The following is a 19,081-nucleotide window of genomic DNA, read 5'->3' on the forward strand; positions in this document are numbered from 1 at the left end:
TTTTTAAGGCTCTTACGATTTAATGATTCGGGTGTGAAGATCTGCATGTGCATTATTAATTTTGGACAAGTGTACTTCTTTTTCATATTACATTGCCGTATGAAAATGAAAAAATGGTTGAAAACGCCATCTGTTAACAATATGGTATACTACTAAAACACATTGTTTACGTTGGACTAGTGCTGCCATCTCTGTCTTCATCTATTAAACTACAATAAAAGTGTGCGGCATCTGTATTGAAATAAATTCTAAGATATTACGTCAGATGGCGCTACTTGCTGTTAATGCCAACATAAAAAGCTAGATGGCGCTAATAGCGCAAAAAATATGTACTTCAAGTCAAGTGCAGCACTTTTTATTAACAACAAGACAATTTAAATTTTTTGGTAGTGATATTTAGTAGCATCAATAAAACATCTTAATTTAAGTTGTATCAATTTTGCTTTTATTGCTATTAACGATTAAGTTCTTTTTCTATTCTCATTGTTACGGCACTGCTTTATCGACACATAAAATAGTTTCCGGTTGCCGCTCGCAAATCATTCAACGCACGCGAATTTTTCTCTCAACGCTAACTTCACTTTATAAATATTCGATTTCTGTGGCTATCGACGACGACATCGAAGCTTGTGTTTTTTGGGATTTACGGTTTTTCGGTAAATATTGTTTCACACGTTGGTTTACAGTGTTGCGTGAATCTATTTTCGCATTTAATTTGTCAGGTGAACAAACACTTTGCGTATCTATAAACCGTGATGGCCCACCTTGTGTGTTTGGCGCGTTGGATTCTGTCAACACAGCTTTTTCTTAGCACGCAGTGGTGATAATGCACGTGTAATTAGCAATATTCTTGTTTTTTGGATTGCAGACATGGCTCTAAGCGTTGTGCTACCCCTTTCTGGATTGGAGACAGAGAATTTCAACTCATTCAGCTCATTCGGGCATATCATAGACATAGCGGGATTGTCGCAGTCGAGCCCAAGCCCATCTGCCTCGAGTGAGTCCAGTGGAATCGGTTCCCTGGGCTCGCTGAAGTCGGAATCAGTCAGCAGCGACTCCTCTTTGCCGTCTAGTCCTCAAACTACGGAGAAGGTAACGAAATTAATTAGCTTTATTCGCACTATTTTTGTTTGCGTTTGTCCTGGCCTTGACCTCTCTGTTTTCATAATGTTCCATAATGGCGATCGCTTACGCTATCGTGTTGTGTATATTATTGACTCGCCGATTGTGGAAAGATTTCGGTGAGATGATATAACATGCCTTCTTTCATTTTGATATCGTAAATATATCCACAGGGGATGTTCGCCTAAGTAAAAAATAGTGTGAAATGTTGATATTAAATGTTTTTTACTTTACATAGGAAAAAATATCCAGTTTTACATTTGATAAGCACCATTCATTCTAAATGATCTGCGGACTGACTTCATCGTCATTATTATAGCTAGTAAAGTAATAAGAAATAATATATCAATTGTATAATTTCAGAAGATATTCGAGCCGATTGCTCAAGTGCAGCCGAGCCCTAAAGAGGTTCAAAATGTGGATGTGAAAATCAACTATGCTGGTCACGACATCCTGAACCTGATGGCTACACTGTCCGACCCGAGGTGGAACTACCGAGCCACCGTGCTGCCGACCAACAACCCATCGCTGTTCTTCGCCAACCGTTCCCAGTACCATCGCCTGGGACCCTTCGGAACCCGCACACAGTATGTACATGATTCTTGTCGCCAATGTGGCTTCTCCTTTGTGGTGGCCGCCACAGACTGATGTGACAATGCTGCATCTTAAATTCTGAACAAATTATGGCTAGGAAGGACTGGGTAGCAGCAGGGTGACAATTATTGAAATGATCCTGTAAATAAACAATAAGCTATGATTTTCACGTCTGTGAATAGGTGTCCCAAGTTTTACTTATTCACAGTAAGACCAAAAAAATATTGTTTATTTTTTTATAACTTGAATTCCTAATAGTATAGCAGTCGCAAAATCCTACCAAATAAGTTATGAGAACCAAAATTAATGAAGTTATTGTTAAATGGATCACCCTGTTGCTACCCTGACTAGATGACTGTGGAATATGTGTTAAGATTTCGTCTCATACATTCATAGAACTACATTTTGATAGTGACTTAATACTGTGATCTTAATTTAATCAAGACAATTTTTGACAAGTTCTATGAATGTGTATTGATGATAAAGTTACTATCGTTTTCGTTTAACTTATTCAATGTGTGATAATGATAATTTTTAACATTAAGCTTAATTTAACAATATGCTATGCCATAAAATTGCATAACTACAAATTAAAGTTTATCCTGATAATAAATAACTTGCGTAATGAACTGGATCAAACTGTAGACTTTGTAGAGTTAATCTCTTGACCATAATCTATCAATGATTTACAAAAGACTGTTAAAGATTCAATATATCTTAATATATTTATGCTACAATTAGTTCCTCTTAGTAATGTTAAATGTTATCCAAAGATCTATTACTATGTGCATATATTAATTTAAAGATGTTACACAATTTTTATTATTAGGTAGGAAGAATGCAACTGGTTGATATTGCACTGAACGCTCAACCCTTGTGTTTTGATTACTCTAAACGCAATATTAAATTATTGACATACCATAAAGAATTATTACTTCCCACCACATAATGTAATAGTTTTTATTTAAATGTTGTTTTATTTTAGTGCTTAGGGTTATTTATAGTTGATATATTCCACAGTCATTGATAGGATCATTGTTGTAAACCCAAAAGGCTGCTTCTCGGATGTTTTATAAAAGTTACGATTTTGACAACCTAGGCACGAATTTAAAGCCAAGCTGTAGGTAATAAGGTCTAAATTATGCTGTTTGTTGGATGTACCGTCCGAGCATTACATTATATTAGTGATGAAATAGAGGATATATTATGATCTAAATGTATTGCCCAAATCTACTTCCAATCAACTGAAAATCATTTGAATGTCTATAAGCCCATGTAACATAGTTGAAATGGGTTCTTCAGTGCATATCATCACAACTTATTGCAGTGATTAGATTTTCTAAGGTATTAGTAGGTGTTACTGACAATTTTAAACATTTCAGTCATTCATACGCCCAGATACTGGGCACTAGTGAAGTTATATAGTTAGTGTCGTTAACAGACTGGCAATATCTCTATGTATGTGCATATAATAAATGTAATTATTGTGGTCTCTTAAAATTAGTCAAAAATATTTAATAGTGTGAGTCTCTTGAATAACATGTAAGTAATAAATAATTAACATAACTAATTATGATCAATACTGTCCTTTTGTGCAAACTTTAGTTCTGCTATGTTGTGATCAGCTTTAAATTTGTAACTGGAGTATTTGTACACAATAATGTTGAACATATTTCGTCAAAGTTATTTTTGTAAACTTGTTGATGAGACAATACAGTACGTAGCTAAATTTAGTTAAAAATTTTCGGATCCGCGAGGTTTGGCAATATTTTGGAAGGGACCAACACATTTTTGTTTACCATAGCTAAATTCGCCTCCAAAGTTGCGTCTTATCGAATAACGAAGTAAAGTGACATTGCATTTTATCAGTCGCTTTATCTTGCTGACTCAATGCCACCATATTATTATTAGTCTAAAAAAAAGCTTACTACTTATATGATTATTTTTCCAAATCAAATTATTTTTGAGTTATGAATTAATGATATTCCTAACAAACAAATTAAGAAAAGTTGTACAAAATTGATGTATTTATATAATCAGTGAGTCTGGTTTGTTTGTGAGTCTGTGCAAGGATCTCAGGACGCAGCCCGCGCGGTGACGTCATCTCACTCACTATGCGCTTGTTAATGGTTTTAAATCAAACGTTGCATTCAGATTTATTTTTTAGTTTTTACAATGTGACAAGCTGCAAACGAATGTAGTGCAAATAACGATGTATTTGGAGCGATACGCACAGTTAAGACTAGCTCATTACGAATGACTCCTTAATTTTAGTGAATCAGTTCCTTGTCGGCCGGGTGTCGTGGGTCGTGACTCGGGACAGTGGGACACAGGCCGAGGTGCGATGCAATGTCTGCATTCCATTTGTGTTAAGAATAAGCAGGCGAGGGTAGTAGTTGTTAATGATTATTTAATCCACATTGCCAAATAGTTGGATCGTTGTGCTATTTATTTATCACAATTGTCTAAATATCAATTAGAAAAAGAGCAGCTGTATTTTTGTTAAAATGTTAATACCAGACTATGGTCGTAGCAATCATCAGCCAAAAAATCGAATGAAGTTGCTCTTTTTAGTACCTTCCATTATTAAGTCTTCAAGTGATTTTACAATGTTTTAATCATTTCGAATTTTGCATTTTATTTTGTTTAGTCAAATCATATACATAATATTATACGTTGTTCTATTTATTGTTCATTCATATTTATTATAACTATTATTTTTTTCACTGAACTTTAAAACTGTAGTCAAATGACAGTATTTTTATAATGAAAATTGTATAAGAAAGGGTTTTTTGCCAGCTCTGGGGCAGTCTAGCTCGCTCCCGGCGGCTCGTGTGTATTACGTATATCTGATAAGCATTATGTAGGTTTAGTGAAATAGAATTTAACTCGGAGATAAACTCCAAGTACCAAATCTTATTGGTTCAATGTTGTTCTCGTAAATGTCGTGATATAGAGCGTCGCAAGACGCTGAGCTCAATATTTTTAGTATCCCTAAATGAATACCTCTTGAAAGGAAATAATATGTATTTATAATATATAATATCTATCTTCTGTCTATACTAAAATAATCAAATATGTATTTCCCTGTTTATTTTGATGTGATATCATAAATGACTGATCTGAATTTAGTTTTTAAGTTGGTTATACGCAGTGCTATTTCAAGAATGTAATTAAGATTAAATATTGAAGTGCCAATGCTCGTAATATAATCTTTAGTGTTGTGTCTGTGGACCTAAGGCCTGCGGGCGCCGCCCCGGCCGCCTCAGTACAACACCTGTCTTGTTAACTGTGTCTCGGTAATTATAAAGTCACTCACGTACTGCACAATCTCAGTAAATGCTTGCAATATATTTATAACATTCTTCTGTAATTCCTTGTAAAATTATTACTTTAATTCCAATCCAGCGTAATGTTAAGAGTACAATATGAGATGATGTTATATCATTCTAGTATCAAAATTAGCCGAAGATATTAATATTATTATTAGTTAGATAAAATTTTAACATAGCTTCGTATAATTGGAATGTTTTAGTGTTTAGTAGGTGTATAATTACAACAGGCGCTAACAGTCTTGTGTGGAATGTTCTTGTTAGTGTCAATAATACTCTGTACCGTGTCTGCCGAGGCAGTGCACAGGACATCATACGAAATGGACGATACGCACTAGGCGTTTATTTGTTGTAATAATAATATTAGCTGTAGGTATTTAATCGTACTTAATAATTATTCTTGCGATGCCTTAATTCTGGTTGTCAATTAGACATGTCTTTGCCTAGAGTGTTATCATTGTTTTTATTTATTTTAGTTTTTTTTGCTGTTCCGGCTTTCCCCGTGAACCTCCAGTCCAGGCTGTTCTTTTGAAATGATTTTGTGGTCAATTTATTTTTACCTAAGTGTTCTTATTAAATGTTACCAAAACGTTTTTAATAAAATATTTTTATATGTAATTAATGTTGTTTTCTTTATAGATGCATAGGTATGGGTAGTGAAACAAATCAATTCAATTCAATTCTGAAGTATACATTTTGCCACTGTATCATATGGTGCCTTCAAAATCGCTAAGATTAAGTAGATAGTTAAGTAAATAAAACAAATGTATAACAAACTGGTGGTAGTTAAATTAAGCGATTGTCCTACCAAGAGCAAATATTATTAAGTATATTTTATCGCTCAAGACACGCACGACAGTACTTATACTTTTCGTGTCTGTCCTGTTCACAAGGCGGGCTAATACTAAAGCTTCGCGATAAAATCTCAAAGATATTTCAGCCCAGCGACTTACAGCGAGCGATCGCCCACTCATTTTACTCGCCCTCCGACCCCCTGAGCCTGAGTCACCCCCTTTCGGCTTAGTATACCCTTTTGCAACATCCTGTAGATGTAGAGCTTCCACTATGTTATTGCATTTTTGACGTTTCCTTATGTCTAATGGTATGGTAAGTAAAGTTGGTTATCTAAACTATCCAATAACACTCCATCTAGCGGTTCCAGCATAAACTACACTACTAAAGCTTGAGCCAGTTTTTGGTTTCAGAGGAATCCCAACAAAGTAGGTACCTACTAAAGCTTCCGAGTTATTTCTACCATCCCTTGTCTAGATGGCAGCACTTGCATTGAATATACTGTTAAGCTCAACAGATGGCGCTACGATGCAGTTTTTGGCCGTCAAAATTATAGTTTTCTCTACGATTTTACTTTTTTTTACGACACGATGTTAGTCAGCTCTAAAATAATTTCTGATCGATTTTTATTGTACTTATCTAATAAAAAATTTGGATTAAATACAATTTTTAGATAAGTTCAGCGTTTGGTAAATTACCCTGTTAGCTGCTTAAATTACCTAGTTACTCTTATTTTAGTTAAGCAGTTTTTTCTGTTAAAAAATAGAGGCATGTTTCGTTTCAGCAAAATAAGCTATTGAAGCGATTTAAAGTACTTTCCCTCCATGGCCCATTCGTATATTTTGACCCTGTAAGTATATTTCTGCGACAAAAACATAATAGCACCAAATATTTGGTTTTATAACCGCAAACATTTCTTCCAATATGAACATATTTTTCGCCTATAGAAATAATAACGGCAATGATGTTTTTGTTTAAAATACACACTTTTGTGTCGGAATAATAGGTGTATTTATTCAGAGCGAGCCGCCTGAAAGTGTCGCTTTTATCTCAAACACAATGGTGGGGAATCAAAGAAATTACGAATTCAGCCAACCACTATTCTACAATGTAAAATGAAAGACGCCGTTCTGAAAGCATTGTGCAAAATTTTTGTCTGTCCTTTGTTAATTGATACAAAGGGGTGAAAGAAAATAAAATGTCTGCTGATTTAAATATCACCTTATGTGGCTAGGCTAAATGATGTTGACCGAAAAGGCTAGTCGGAGAGCGGACCTACGATATGGACATAGGTATATAAACAAGTTTATAATTACTAAACTTATGCATACGTATAGATCCTTTATTTTGTCATCCGTACATAGAATTCTGATACTGAAGTGAGGGTTCCGGTTCATCATCCTCCAGATCCAAAGGCGATGGCGATTGTTTGACACTTATTGTTTTGGTAGAAATGGCAGCAACAACAAACTTTCCACTGATCTTGAGTTTTTCCAGCTCTTTACAGGGTGGAGTCAGTGGACTCACAGCATCCAGGCGTCTTCCATCACTTTGGCCAAGTTTACCTGATATAAAATTTGAATAAGCGGCGTAATCTGGGACCTTGCCCTGATGAGAAATGTGCAAATCTTCCCGCAAATGTGGATCCTGGACCGGCTCATACTGGCAGCCTACTCGGTATACCTGCCAATATTGGGCCAGAATAATAAGTGTGATGATTTGGGTCAGGGTCAGAAGTATGACGCATATTCGCTTTACCCCCGCACGTGATATTAAATGTTTGGTGATGATAACTGCTTTATGTGGTATCATTTCCATTATATGGTCTTCTTTTGGTCGCTTTGATCGCTCTTCAGATCTTCGTCTGTTGAGCGGCATCTGCCGGTCCGCCAATGTCTCCCTATAGGACAAATCACTCGAGCTATTAACCACAGTATCTTTTCCTCTCATTGGCAAGTCTTTCTTCATCTGTTTTGCTGCGGGTTTGTAAACTACAGTGTCTTGTGAGCTCTGTGCAAATAAGTTATAGTCTTCCATAGATTTGGCTCTTTTAGGCCTTTGCTCTCGAAGTGTTTCTCTGACTGTATAAACTTGGTACACATTGTTATACATGTAGTATAAGTCTGGTGAGCTTTTCGATGGGCATCCTTGTATGATAGAGCTGTGTTGTTCAGGTACGACGGTAGAACTGGTGCTCCTGCAGGTTACGCTGTCGGCAGTGCTCTGTACTTCTATACGACCAGTTTTTATAATAAACATACTTTTTCTTGCTATATCTTCTATGTTACTAGTTTCAGACTCTGTATCCGCGCTGGTTATTCTTAAGGTATCTATGGAGGCCGAGGTATAATCGACCGCCTCGACGGCCTCAGTGTCCGTACAACTGAATTTAGATTCACCATCGTTAAAGCAAGAAATAACCACATTCTTTAATTCCGTGAAGTAAAAGCTAAAGTATGGCCAACTTCGTAAACACTTGATTTCTGTTGGAACCATCCAGACGTGCTTGTTCATATAGAGATGTAGATCATCTGTTGGCAATTTAATCACTTCATTAGTTACTATGATAACCGCTAAATCTTATTTATTGCTTTCCCAACTCGAACTGGAATTTTGTCAACTTTGCCAATATGACATTTTAAACATACCACAAACTCTACATTCACTATTTTTTCCTTGAAACCGAGGCAAAGATTTAACTTTTAATCATAATATTAAGTTAAGTAATTTTTTTTTTCTGTTTATTCATGTTTTTAATACACTTGAGAACAACGTAAGTACGTGCCGTTCTTTAACCACCCTTTGTTCGACGCTACCACGCAACATTGCATTGGTTTGATATAGGTACGAACCGAACCTCTAGCTAGATCCAAATCGGCATCTTCTGATTGTGGTTGTAGGAAATGGGACTCGAGCGAGCTAGTTGTATTTTCATCGTTTTTAAATTTACTAAGTTAGATCTAGGCACTCTAAGGTACCTACGGTAGGACATGCGTTGTGATTCAGAAATAAAATTATGTGATAGGTATGAAAATATGCAATATACTTAGGTAAGTACCTACCTAACTAGGAAGGTACACCTAATCTAATCAGTATAATGTAATAAGAACTGAATGAATATTTAATTGGTACCTATATATAAATATAAATCCATGTTAAAATTTCAATAAAATATGAATAAATATCCGTTAACAATAGAATAAAATTGCATAGTGTAGATACTGAGAATATTGGCTTATGTTGATCTACGCCAGCCTACCGATAGCAAATGTACTTCCCGCTTCTCTTCCTTTTGACGCTTCCCTTCGGAGACTTGGACCGAGACCGCGAGCGGGACCTTGCCCTACCGCTGTTGCTCTGCTTTGCCCTCAAAGGGACCACAAACTCGGTGGCACTGTCGGTGCGGATCAAGACGCTGCCTACTGGAGACCTGGCGCGGACCCTGGTGTAGGACGGCCGGCGGCGTCTGAGCGAGGTCTTGCTTCCCCGTGACCCTCGTGACCCACGTGACCTTCGTGACCCACGTGACCTTACGGACTCCCGGCTCGCTTGGGATACGACGAAGGAGCGGCTGCTGCATCGCTGGCTGACACTAGGCTGGTCGTGCATCGACTGCTGCGAAGCGCTGCCGCTGGCTTGCTTGTACATCTCTTTCATTTTATTAACCTCAGCCGCTTTTTTGTTTCGCTCCTTCACTGCTTTCATCTTGGCTATATGGTCGTTGTGTTTGGTGAAGTGCTGGTTGATCTTCCCTATTATTTCGCTGCGTAAGGACCCATCAGAGTCGAACACTTCGCTGTCGGTAAACTTGATCCCTTGATGTCCTTGTGCTACGTCGCTTGAAAGAGATATGTCGTCCAATCCCCTGAGTCTCGCGGCTGCAGTCATGTACATATTGTTTTCACTTTTGGAAGACCATCTCTTCTTGATGTTTCTGTACTTTTTCCCTGACTCCTTGATGATGTGGGACGCCCCTGCCTCGTTGTCTGATGAGCCATCCTCGTTGAACATGATTCTTCCCATGTTCACAATGAAATCAGTTTTGACGATGTTCTTTTGGTCATCCATGGTTTAAGTAAGTGGTTTGATGGCTATAGTTATGATGTTCTTAAAGAAAGGTACATTATTCTGAGATGGGCGTTAGATATTGGTAATAAGAAAATCTGAAGCAAAAATTCTTTCTCATTTTGTATAATTTTGTTGATGATTCAGCTTCGTATTTTTTTGGTTATTTTCCAGATTCCAGATTAAATTTATATTATGCCAGAAAGTGGTAAACATAGAAGTCAAGTAAACAGAAAGCATATTGTCACTGTCAATTATATGACGCAGTTATTATTCTAGGAGCTAAGGCTATGCTAACAGCCGTCATGTTATGTAGGTAGGTAGTATCTACATACACACTGTGTTAACTGTGTATTACACAGCCAGTTCCCCACCCATGTCGCATTTTTATTTTTCGAAATTCTTCGTGAACTATAATATTTTTATATCTAAAGCAAGTGTAAGTACTATAGTTCTTAATATGATTCTGTTGTTTCAGTACCTAACTGTAAAAACGCATTTATATCTAGCCGACTACGGCAGAACCAAAGAGCGACGTTATTTCAGTATAATAAGTCATGAATGCGACCAAATTGTATGAAAGTAGTCCTCTTTGAAACGCACGTCCAATATGAATAGTGTTAATTCAGTATAGCGAGTTTTCGCTCGTCAATGGGCCATTCGGGTTGCGAGTTGTCGCCAGTTGCCAGTTGCCAGTCGGGAAATGTCGCGAGCTGTATGGAAAACGCTGCAAATGTTATTGGTCCGTTTGAATATGGGATCATTATGACTATTGACTCCTTGGCGCCTAGGGGCTGTTTATACAAAGTGTTGCAAAAGTGGAGGTCATTATATCAAAATAGGGGTCAACTTTGACTAACGTTACGCTAAGTATATAACTACCTATGCCACAAAAAACATATATCTAATATGCTTAATAACGACGGTAAACAGCTAAACGACGATTTCAGTCAATATCCACCGTCGAAAACCGCTTCACCGATCCGCCATATTTGTTTTATTTCATCTTAAAACTTAGGTAATGAATAATGTGGAGGGTTTTTAAGCGTTTCCCTATTCCCTCCAACATTGTCCGCGGGACGTGACGTCACAAAGCCGCGGGCACAATGGTCGCTCACAAAGCTGCCTGGAGGAGCCTCGGCTATGTATCATTAGTAGTCAAAGAAGAACCGTTGCGATTGCTTCATTAGCCGCATTTATTAAGTGTCAATTTCCTGTGATGGTTAATCTTGGTCGGGCTTAAAATATTTTGTTTGTGTTATGGTATGGTAGGATTACGAGGCCTACTTACTTACACATAAATTTCAACGGGCTGATGATGATGATGTGATTCGTGCATTGTTAAATAAAAATTCCGGGTACTATTTATTGCCCTGTAAGAATAGGAAAGACAAACTCATCAACCAGTCAGTATACAAATCTGTGTGCCAGGCTACCAGTAGTCCTCTGAAAAGGTCAGCATGCAAATAATTGCCACCTGTCCTGATCTCTGCAGCCTATCGACATATGCGAGTACAATTACAATACGATGACACTTTAGCCACCCTTTATCTTAAAATCCGATAACGCCTACGACACACGCGTCGTCCCCAAACGCCTGAACGTCAAAACTGTACGGTTGGCACCAGCGGCCACCAACAATATGCCCCGTTGAAGAGCTCCGAACAATCGAATGAAGACAATAAGCAACGATACTCCGAGACAAAAAGGAGCGAAATAAAGGCTCGCTTGTTTCCTGGCCGCATTGTGAGGGACTAGAGAGGGCAGAGACAAAAGCGTAATGTGCCAGCCCCAAACAATGGGAGCACAGCCATTATTGTTACTGTGGCGCGGTTTTAGCGAAATATGTACGCGAACTTGACATGGCCTTGCGATAGTGCGGCCGTCATGGCACCTCGTGCTGGGCTCTCTCTGTTGGGATTCATGCTGGTGGGTACTGAGTCTTTGCCAGATATTCGCGACCACGAGCCGACAGTGACAACCTACTGGTTACAAAAAAACTTTTTAAGTAGTTACCTGAATAAATCACGTTTTGTGAAAACTATTCTCATTAGTGGAGGCAAACCGGATGGGACACGTATAAATATACTTACAAATCAAATTGATAGGCTATATTTTACTATAAGAAACCCGATAGGTAATATCTCTAAACAGCAATTCATAAGCAAAACAAATATGGATGACATCGGTATCCTTACTCGAGTATGATTCAGTACTCAAGGGCACTTCCGCTGCCCCAGGAGGGTCCCTCTATATGACGAAAAACTAAGTTTCGGAGTTCTGCTGCGCGAGCCCCGACTCTATCTCGTTGTATTAAACGTGCCGATTGCACGACTGCTCTCATTCGCTCGTTTTTCGTCAGTATAGAGTAACCCTCCTGAGCTTCCATCAGGCCCCGTACAGTCTGTTTGATCTGTTGCCGAGCGCCTGACTTGACGAGGACTTGTCATGCTTTCACTTTAATGTATTATGAATAAGGGAAATAAAGAGTTCCTCGTTAGTATTATCATTAAAGCACTACAAAGGCATCCAGGGATACATTTTCTCTGGGCTGAAAGATCGGTATACAACTCTTGCCTGTGAGCTTTGTTTCGCACTAAAAGAAAATTAGTTTAGTACATTTTACGAACGAACAGACCGACAGCAGATGCCTAGTCTAGTTTGTATACTATTGATATACGAAATGATAAGAAAAGCTTTTATTAAATTGCCTCTCTGCTGCTATTGAAACTTTATCTTTTAAATAAGATTGAGAAAGTATAGACAGCTTTTCACAAAACCAAACAAAATATTTCTATAAAAGTCAGCACTTCCCAAGTGCATTCATGAGCAAACTTTGATTTCAAAATGAATGAAATATAAATGCGAATTCATTTTCCGAGTAAAAAGTTGTTTCGTGTCGGTTGGTCGAGTCTCAATAGTGACAGTAATGTAAGGGGTAGATTCAAAAGGCACTTACATGGCTATAACTTTTATATTAAGGATAAATATTATACATACAGAATATCATTTAATTTAATCAAACATTTTGAATGTACTTGACAACATACTAACTGATATAGTACCTAGTACGTAGTACATGATCTGTATGAAGGGTACAAGATATGAAGGAGCTCGTTGATGTCGATTCTGAAGGCAGAAATCAAAACATTAAATTCCATCTATTAAATTATTTGTTTAAAAAATAATAGACTCATGAGTGTCTACGTAAATCTCATTTTTATCTGTGATAAATTCAAAGTTTGACAGCACTAAAATTCGAAATTGAGATTTCAGAATCGACATCAATGAACCTCTTCTTTTCCTGTACCCTTATTTTGATATCATGTGGGATAAAGTCAAATATTATTAGTTTACTTCTAAAACTACCCCCCTAGAACATTGGCTCTGGTGTTGCGATGATAGCGCAAGATATAATTGTACAAAGCACCATCCCAGCCCAAAATTGCGAACATTCTACTAAATGATTTTTCATTTTAACAACGAATCAGTGATCTTTTCTAAAATTATATACAGTCGTACAAAACTATGCAGTTTTGTGGGAGAATCATATACATTATGTATGTACGGTGGCCTGCGCCTAAAAGTACACAGGCGGAGTTTTTAAAATAGCGATCCCTGATGATGAAGGGACCAGCTACATCTGTTATAAATCCGGGGACGTGTTGTGTGTGATGTGTGTAGCAGTGGTGTTTATGTGGATGTGCTTGAGCAGCATGTGAGCTTGTGATCGCTATATGTACGTATTAATTTATTCCTCACCCCTCACCCAAACGACCGTTTATGTCTAGGGCTCAATGATCACAATAATTATGTGTGTATCAAATATAATCATATAGCTACATCTTAGATAAGGTTATTGACTCAAACGATATACCTACTAGGCACCAGCGGTAATTTCACAGTCATGTTCTTAGCAACTTCTGCTAGCACAGGTAAAGTGATCAGATTCAGTTCATTAGTAGAACCGGCCGATCCCAGGTTGGGGTTCATTGTAATGTATTAATTAATAAAATTGGGTGGCAAGTGGGGGGGTGGAGGCACCCTTTGTCCGTTCTAAGGATGGATCTGATCTCATTAACTAGTCATTGTGCGACGTGCGCCGGCGGCCGCGAACAATGAGCGATGGTCAGCAGACCTGGCCGAGATGTCGCGCCGCACAATACGCCCCGCATTATACGGAAATAATTAAACTGTTTTATTAAAACGATGATGTGGCTGTTTGCGAACTATTGTCTTGGCCTGATCATAGCTTGAGTAAAAAGTTTGAAAATCGAATTTTAAACAAAGGGCTACGAACAACTGCGTAGAACGGTCGTAGCGGTTTCGTAGCGCTACGAGGTGCTACGCCGTATTTGCTACGCACTTCGTAGCACGTTCAATACTGTACAATATGTTTATTAATTTTATTCTCAATGTTAAGTGTGTGTAAGGGAGTGTGAGGAGTTTCAACTAACATCTTAAAAGAAGCTCAAGTCATCCTCACCTGCACGTGGTACACTCTGCTGACTAACGAACGAGGCTCTGACGCAAACCCACCAACACGCACTGGACCAGCGCGGTGGGCTTAAGGTCCAAACCTCCATGAATATACAACCACAACCACGGCCCCTAGTGCCCGGCGGCTCCTGTCGCCCCGGCCACGGCGGTAGCCGGACCAGCGCAGGAGCAGGGGGTGCGAAGAATCCCCGGGCGAATCAACACGACCGTCAGAATACTACGACCTCGGCAAGTACCCGGAATAACAACACACTTAACGTTTTGACTTATAATGCCCGCACATTGATGATGGAAGAGCGAATGGTAGAGTTAAAAAACGCACTGCAAACTATAAACTATGATATAATTGGACTATCAGAAGTGAGAAGAGAAGGAGAACTTACGACCGAGACCGAAAGTGATATTTTCTACTACAACGGTATATCTGGCGGCCAATATGGGGTTGGATTTCTAGTAGCCAAAAAGTGGAAACAAAATATCGAAGAGTTCGTAGGTTATTCTGAAAGAATCGCTGTTTTAAAGCTCAAAATTTCACAACATCATACTGCTACCTTTATTCAAACATATGCTCCAACATCGAGCCACAGCAATGAGGAAATAGAGGACTTTTACGATCTCCTGAACAGAGCATACGACGAAAATAAAGGTACCTGGACATTGGTCCTTGGAGATTTTAATGCCAAAATAGGAATTCGAAACGATTCGGATAACTTTGATGTACTGGGCCCTTTTGGTTTAGGAGACAGAAATGAACGTGGAAGTCGTCTCATCCAATTCGCTTTCGGACAAAGACTTAGCATCAGTAATACCTTCTTCTACAAAAAGTCACAAAGACGGTGGACCTGGGTATCACCTGATGGCAGAACCAGAAACGAAATAGACTTTGTGCTCACTTCCTCAAAACATATTATTAAGGACATCTCAGTCATCAATAATATAAAGGACAAAGGCAGGGTTCTAAGGACGTTTTGTACCACTATGGAAATGACGGGTTCCGTAATGAAAGTACCATGATTAGAGAGACACTGTACAGGTACACAAGTCAATTAATTACTAGATTTTTAGAAGCTGGGAGAAAAGAGAAAAACCGAAAAGAAGAATCTTTAAAATGTAGTCGCAATGGAACGTAAACATTCATACAGGAAGAATGGAACGTCAAGTGAAGTAATGTTTATGCCAAGTACTCTGTGATTTACGTCATAAATGTCTAGGTTGGATCTCAGTATAATGATAAAAATTGACAAACCAGAGCAGAAAAATTGAAATGATAAAAAAATGTGTCATGTCAACAACTAAACGTCAACACCATGTCAACACTTGAACAACACAAGACGAACAACGTGAATAATAATTTGATAATAATAATATGTTAGGTATATCAAGTTATATGTTTACGTTTAAATAAATACGGGACGTGCAACGTACATAATAAATATAATGATTTTATTAATATTATCGACTAGATCAGGCTACTACTTTCATCATGGAATAATGTTATACTTATCCAACTTCTGAAGTTTTAAATTGCCATTCCGCAGCAACAGGGATCTGCTATGCCATTTCGAAATGCTATATGTAAAGGTTCTACTATATGGGTATGCATTTGGCGAGTAATGTAATGAAATAAAATAAACTGTTTAAAAGATCATTGTTTTATTTACATAACATAATTTGCCTGGAATCAACTTTAGGAATTTTATGTTCCTATTACCTACTCTATTCTATTCTCTGTTGGGGTGTAAGTACCTGCACCTGGCTCTCTAGATGTGCTAAATCTAGATAGGTATTCAGGTTTCCTTCACTGTAAGTGTGATGGTATACATTTTAATTAAATTCAAAGAACACATTGGTACATGTCAGCGCCGGGATTCGAACTGCAGAACGCAGTTGCTCTTCTCATATTTGACTTAGGTATTTATCATCCTATGGTTCATAGAAAATATTGTCAGGATTTTGCGTGTTTTTGTTCTGCTGCTTCTGCAGGTTCCTGATGAAGAAGTGGGACGGGAGCCTGCCGGGGAGGTGGAACAGGAACCGGGTCTGGTTCTCCCCTTTGTCACATTTGTTCTATATCTTCAGCAGTTTCAGCGGTATTCAAAATATTAAATAATTAGGTTAGGTAATGGAAAATGAAATAACAACTACTATGACAAGATTGAAAAGGAAGATTCAGTGTTATTAGATTTAAATATTCAAAAAATATCGATTATAGTGAATCGAAAAAAGAGAAAAAGAAAATGGTTTACTATGGATAAAAGTCTTCAAGACTTAAATATAATGATATTTTATAAACCAAATGTACTAGTTTTGGCACAAATAGTACCAGAACATGTAATTTATTGATAAATAAAATATCTTTTGTATTTAAGAATGTATCGATATTTCTATTCGATTACTTTTTTGCTCGGATTTGCTGGTAATATTCCGAGGTCTGGCACCACTGTTGTTACGTTCCGTTCTCTATATGTTTGTTTTTACGTTCCATTATCCTTAGATTTAAATATTCTTCATTTATCATTTTTTCTTTTCCCCCGACTTCTAAAAATATTGTAATTACTGAAAATACCTTATCTACACTGTATTAATAAATGGTGAAAACATGGTTCTGAAACGCTCCAAAAAAAAGGCGGTACGCCCACTGCCGTTCTCCTTTTAGTTCCGACCATAGACCACTTCGCGCAAAAATTAACTTCAACCTAAAAATACACCGAGCCAAATGTTTTGCTAACAATATCAAAAGATTAGACAAACTCACACTTATGAGTTATCAGGAACAGTTCAATATAGAGTTAAAAAATCAATTTAGTATTCTTCCCGACTATGAAAAAGGCGATGTTCAAACCAGCTATGACAATATTGTTAAAAGCATAAAAGTAGCATGTAAAAATATAAAACCTAAAAGACAAAATAGTAACAAATTATCACAAGACACAATGAACTTAATTAAAAGTAGAGAACAGTTAGACAAATTTAGCGAAGGATACAGGCAATTAGACAGACGAGTGAAACGCAGCATCAGAAGGGACCTAAGAGCATTTAACACCAAACTTGTTGAGATAGCCTTGCTGAAAAACAGATCTCTTAGAGCAGCCAAACATGGTAATACTACAGGGAAGTCTTGGATTACAAGTTTGAAGGATAAAGATGGTCGAAAACATACTAACAGGCAGAAGATTGTGGAAATTTGTACAAGTTTCTATAAGGATTTATACGCCGATACAACCAGAGATGCAAACTCAAATGATGAATATACATTCCGTGATAATATTCCGCTCATCACAGGCTATGAAGTTCATGTAGCTCTCAAGAGTATGCAATATGAAAAAAGCCCTGGAGAAGACGGCGTCACAACGGAATCATTAAAAATAGGAGAGCCCACGTTATTACCTCATCTTGCCAACCTTTGCAATGACATATTAGTTTCAGGAAAATTTCCCCTTAAATTCTGTCATTCCAACATCATACTTCTTCATAAGAAAGGCGAAAAATCAGATATCGGAAACTACAGACCCGTTAGCCTGACATCACACATCTACAAATTATTCATAAAAATTATTCACAACCGCATTAGATCTCTGCTGGACCATCATCAACCACCAGAACAAGCCGGTTTCCGACCTGGTTATTCCACCACTGACCACTTACACACGCTCAATCAAATAATAGAGAAGACCAACGAGTTCAACACACCCCTTTACCTTGCGTTTATTGATTACACCAAAGCTTTTGATAGTCTCCACCACCAAGCAATATTTTCCGCTCTTGCAAATCAAAAAATAAACCCGACCTATATTGAACTCGTTGGTGCTATCTACAGGAACAGCACAGCTAACTTGAAACTGGAAAGGCCAGGTCCGGCGTTTCCAATTGAGAAGGGCGTCAAACAGGGCGACCCGCTGTCTCCTAACCTGTTCACAAGTTGCCTTGAGGAAGTCTTTAAGAAGTTGACGCAGTCATGGGAGAATAAGGGCATCGATATCGGAGGCCACAAATTGACAAACCTCCGGTTCGCTGACGATATTGTCCTATTCTCCCACTCAGCACCCGAGCTCCAACAAATGTTGCGAGAGCTATCCACGGCAAGCCTTGAAGTTGGACTGATGATGAACCGGTCGAAGACGAAAGTTATGACCAATAGCACGAAACGTAGGGTTGAGGTAGACGGGCAGGAAATACAATACGTCAATGAGTACATTTACTTGGGCCAGATAGCGTCCTTCGAAAACAGGCAGGACAAGGAAATTGATCGTAGGATTGAAAACGCCTGGAAGAGCTTCTGGTCCATGAAGTCGCTAATGAAGGGCAACCTACCTTTGTCCCTGAAGCGTAAACTCATTGACATGTGTATCCTGCCTGTCCTAACCTACGGTGCTCAAACATGGTCACTGACTGAGTCTCAAAAGTCCAAACTCAAGGTTTGTCAGAGAGCGATGGAGCGCAGTATTTTGGGAGTAAAGCGAACAGATCGCATTCGCAACACCGACCTGCGCTCCAAAACTCAAATAGCTGACGTGGGTGCCAAGACTGCTAAACTGAAGTGGGACTGGGCGGGGCACGTCTGCCGTATGCAGCCGGAGAGGTGGGCAAAAAATGCCACCAAATGGATACCCAACAACGGCCGCCGACGCAGAGGCAGACCAAGAAAGAGATGGCGGGATGACTTGCACAATTTTAAC

At 38.3% G+C, this 19,081-nt stretch overlaps 1 protein-coding gene across 1 annotated transcript; it reads left to right on the plus strand.

The window, feature by feature from the left end:
• The first annotated feature begins 529 nt into the window (after nucleotides 1-529).
• On the plus strand, nucleotides 530-5,666 carry LOC105397897. Its single transcript, XM_011569908.3, has 3 exons — nucleotides 530-656; nucleotides 869-1,092; nucleotides 1,486-5,666. The coding sequence occupies exons 2-3, from the start codon at nucleotides 871-873 to the stop codon at nucleotides 1,768-1,770; spliced, it is 507 nt and encodes a 168-aa protein (XP_011568210.1). The 5' UTR covers nucleotides 530-656; nucleotides 869-870; the 3' UTR covers nucleotides 1,771-5,666.
• Nucleotides 5,667-19,081: the final 13,415 nt, after the last annotated feature.

Source organism: Plutella xylostella, chromosome 4, assembly GCF_932276165.1.
Source record: "Plutella xylostella chromosome 4, ilPluXylo3.1, whole genome shotgun sequence".
Lineage (NCBI taxonomy): Eukaryota > Metazoa > Arthropoda > Insecta > Lepidoptera > Plutellidae > Plutella > Plutella xylostella.

What these genes read in the sequence shown, in the direction of transcription:
- LOC105397897 (XM_011569908.3), top strand. Translation starts at nt 871, where the DNA reads ATGGCTCTAAGCGTTGTGCTACCCCTTTCTGGATTGGAGACAGAGAAT. An exon ending in GTCCTCAAACTACGGAGAAG is followed by an intron (nt 1,093 to 1,485) that starts GTAACGAAATTA and finishes GTATAATTTCAG; the next exon opens with AAGATATTCGAGCCGATTGC.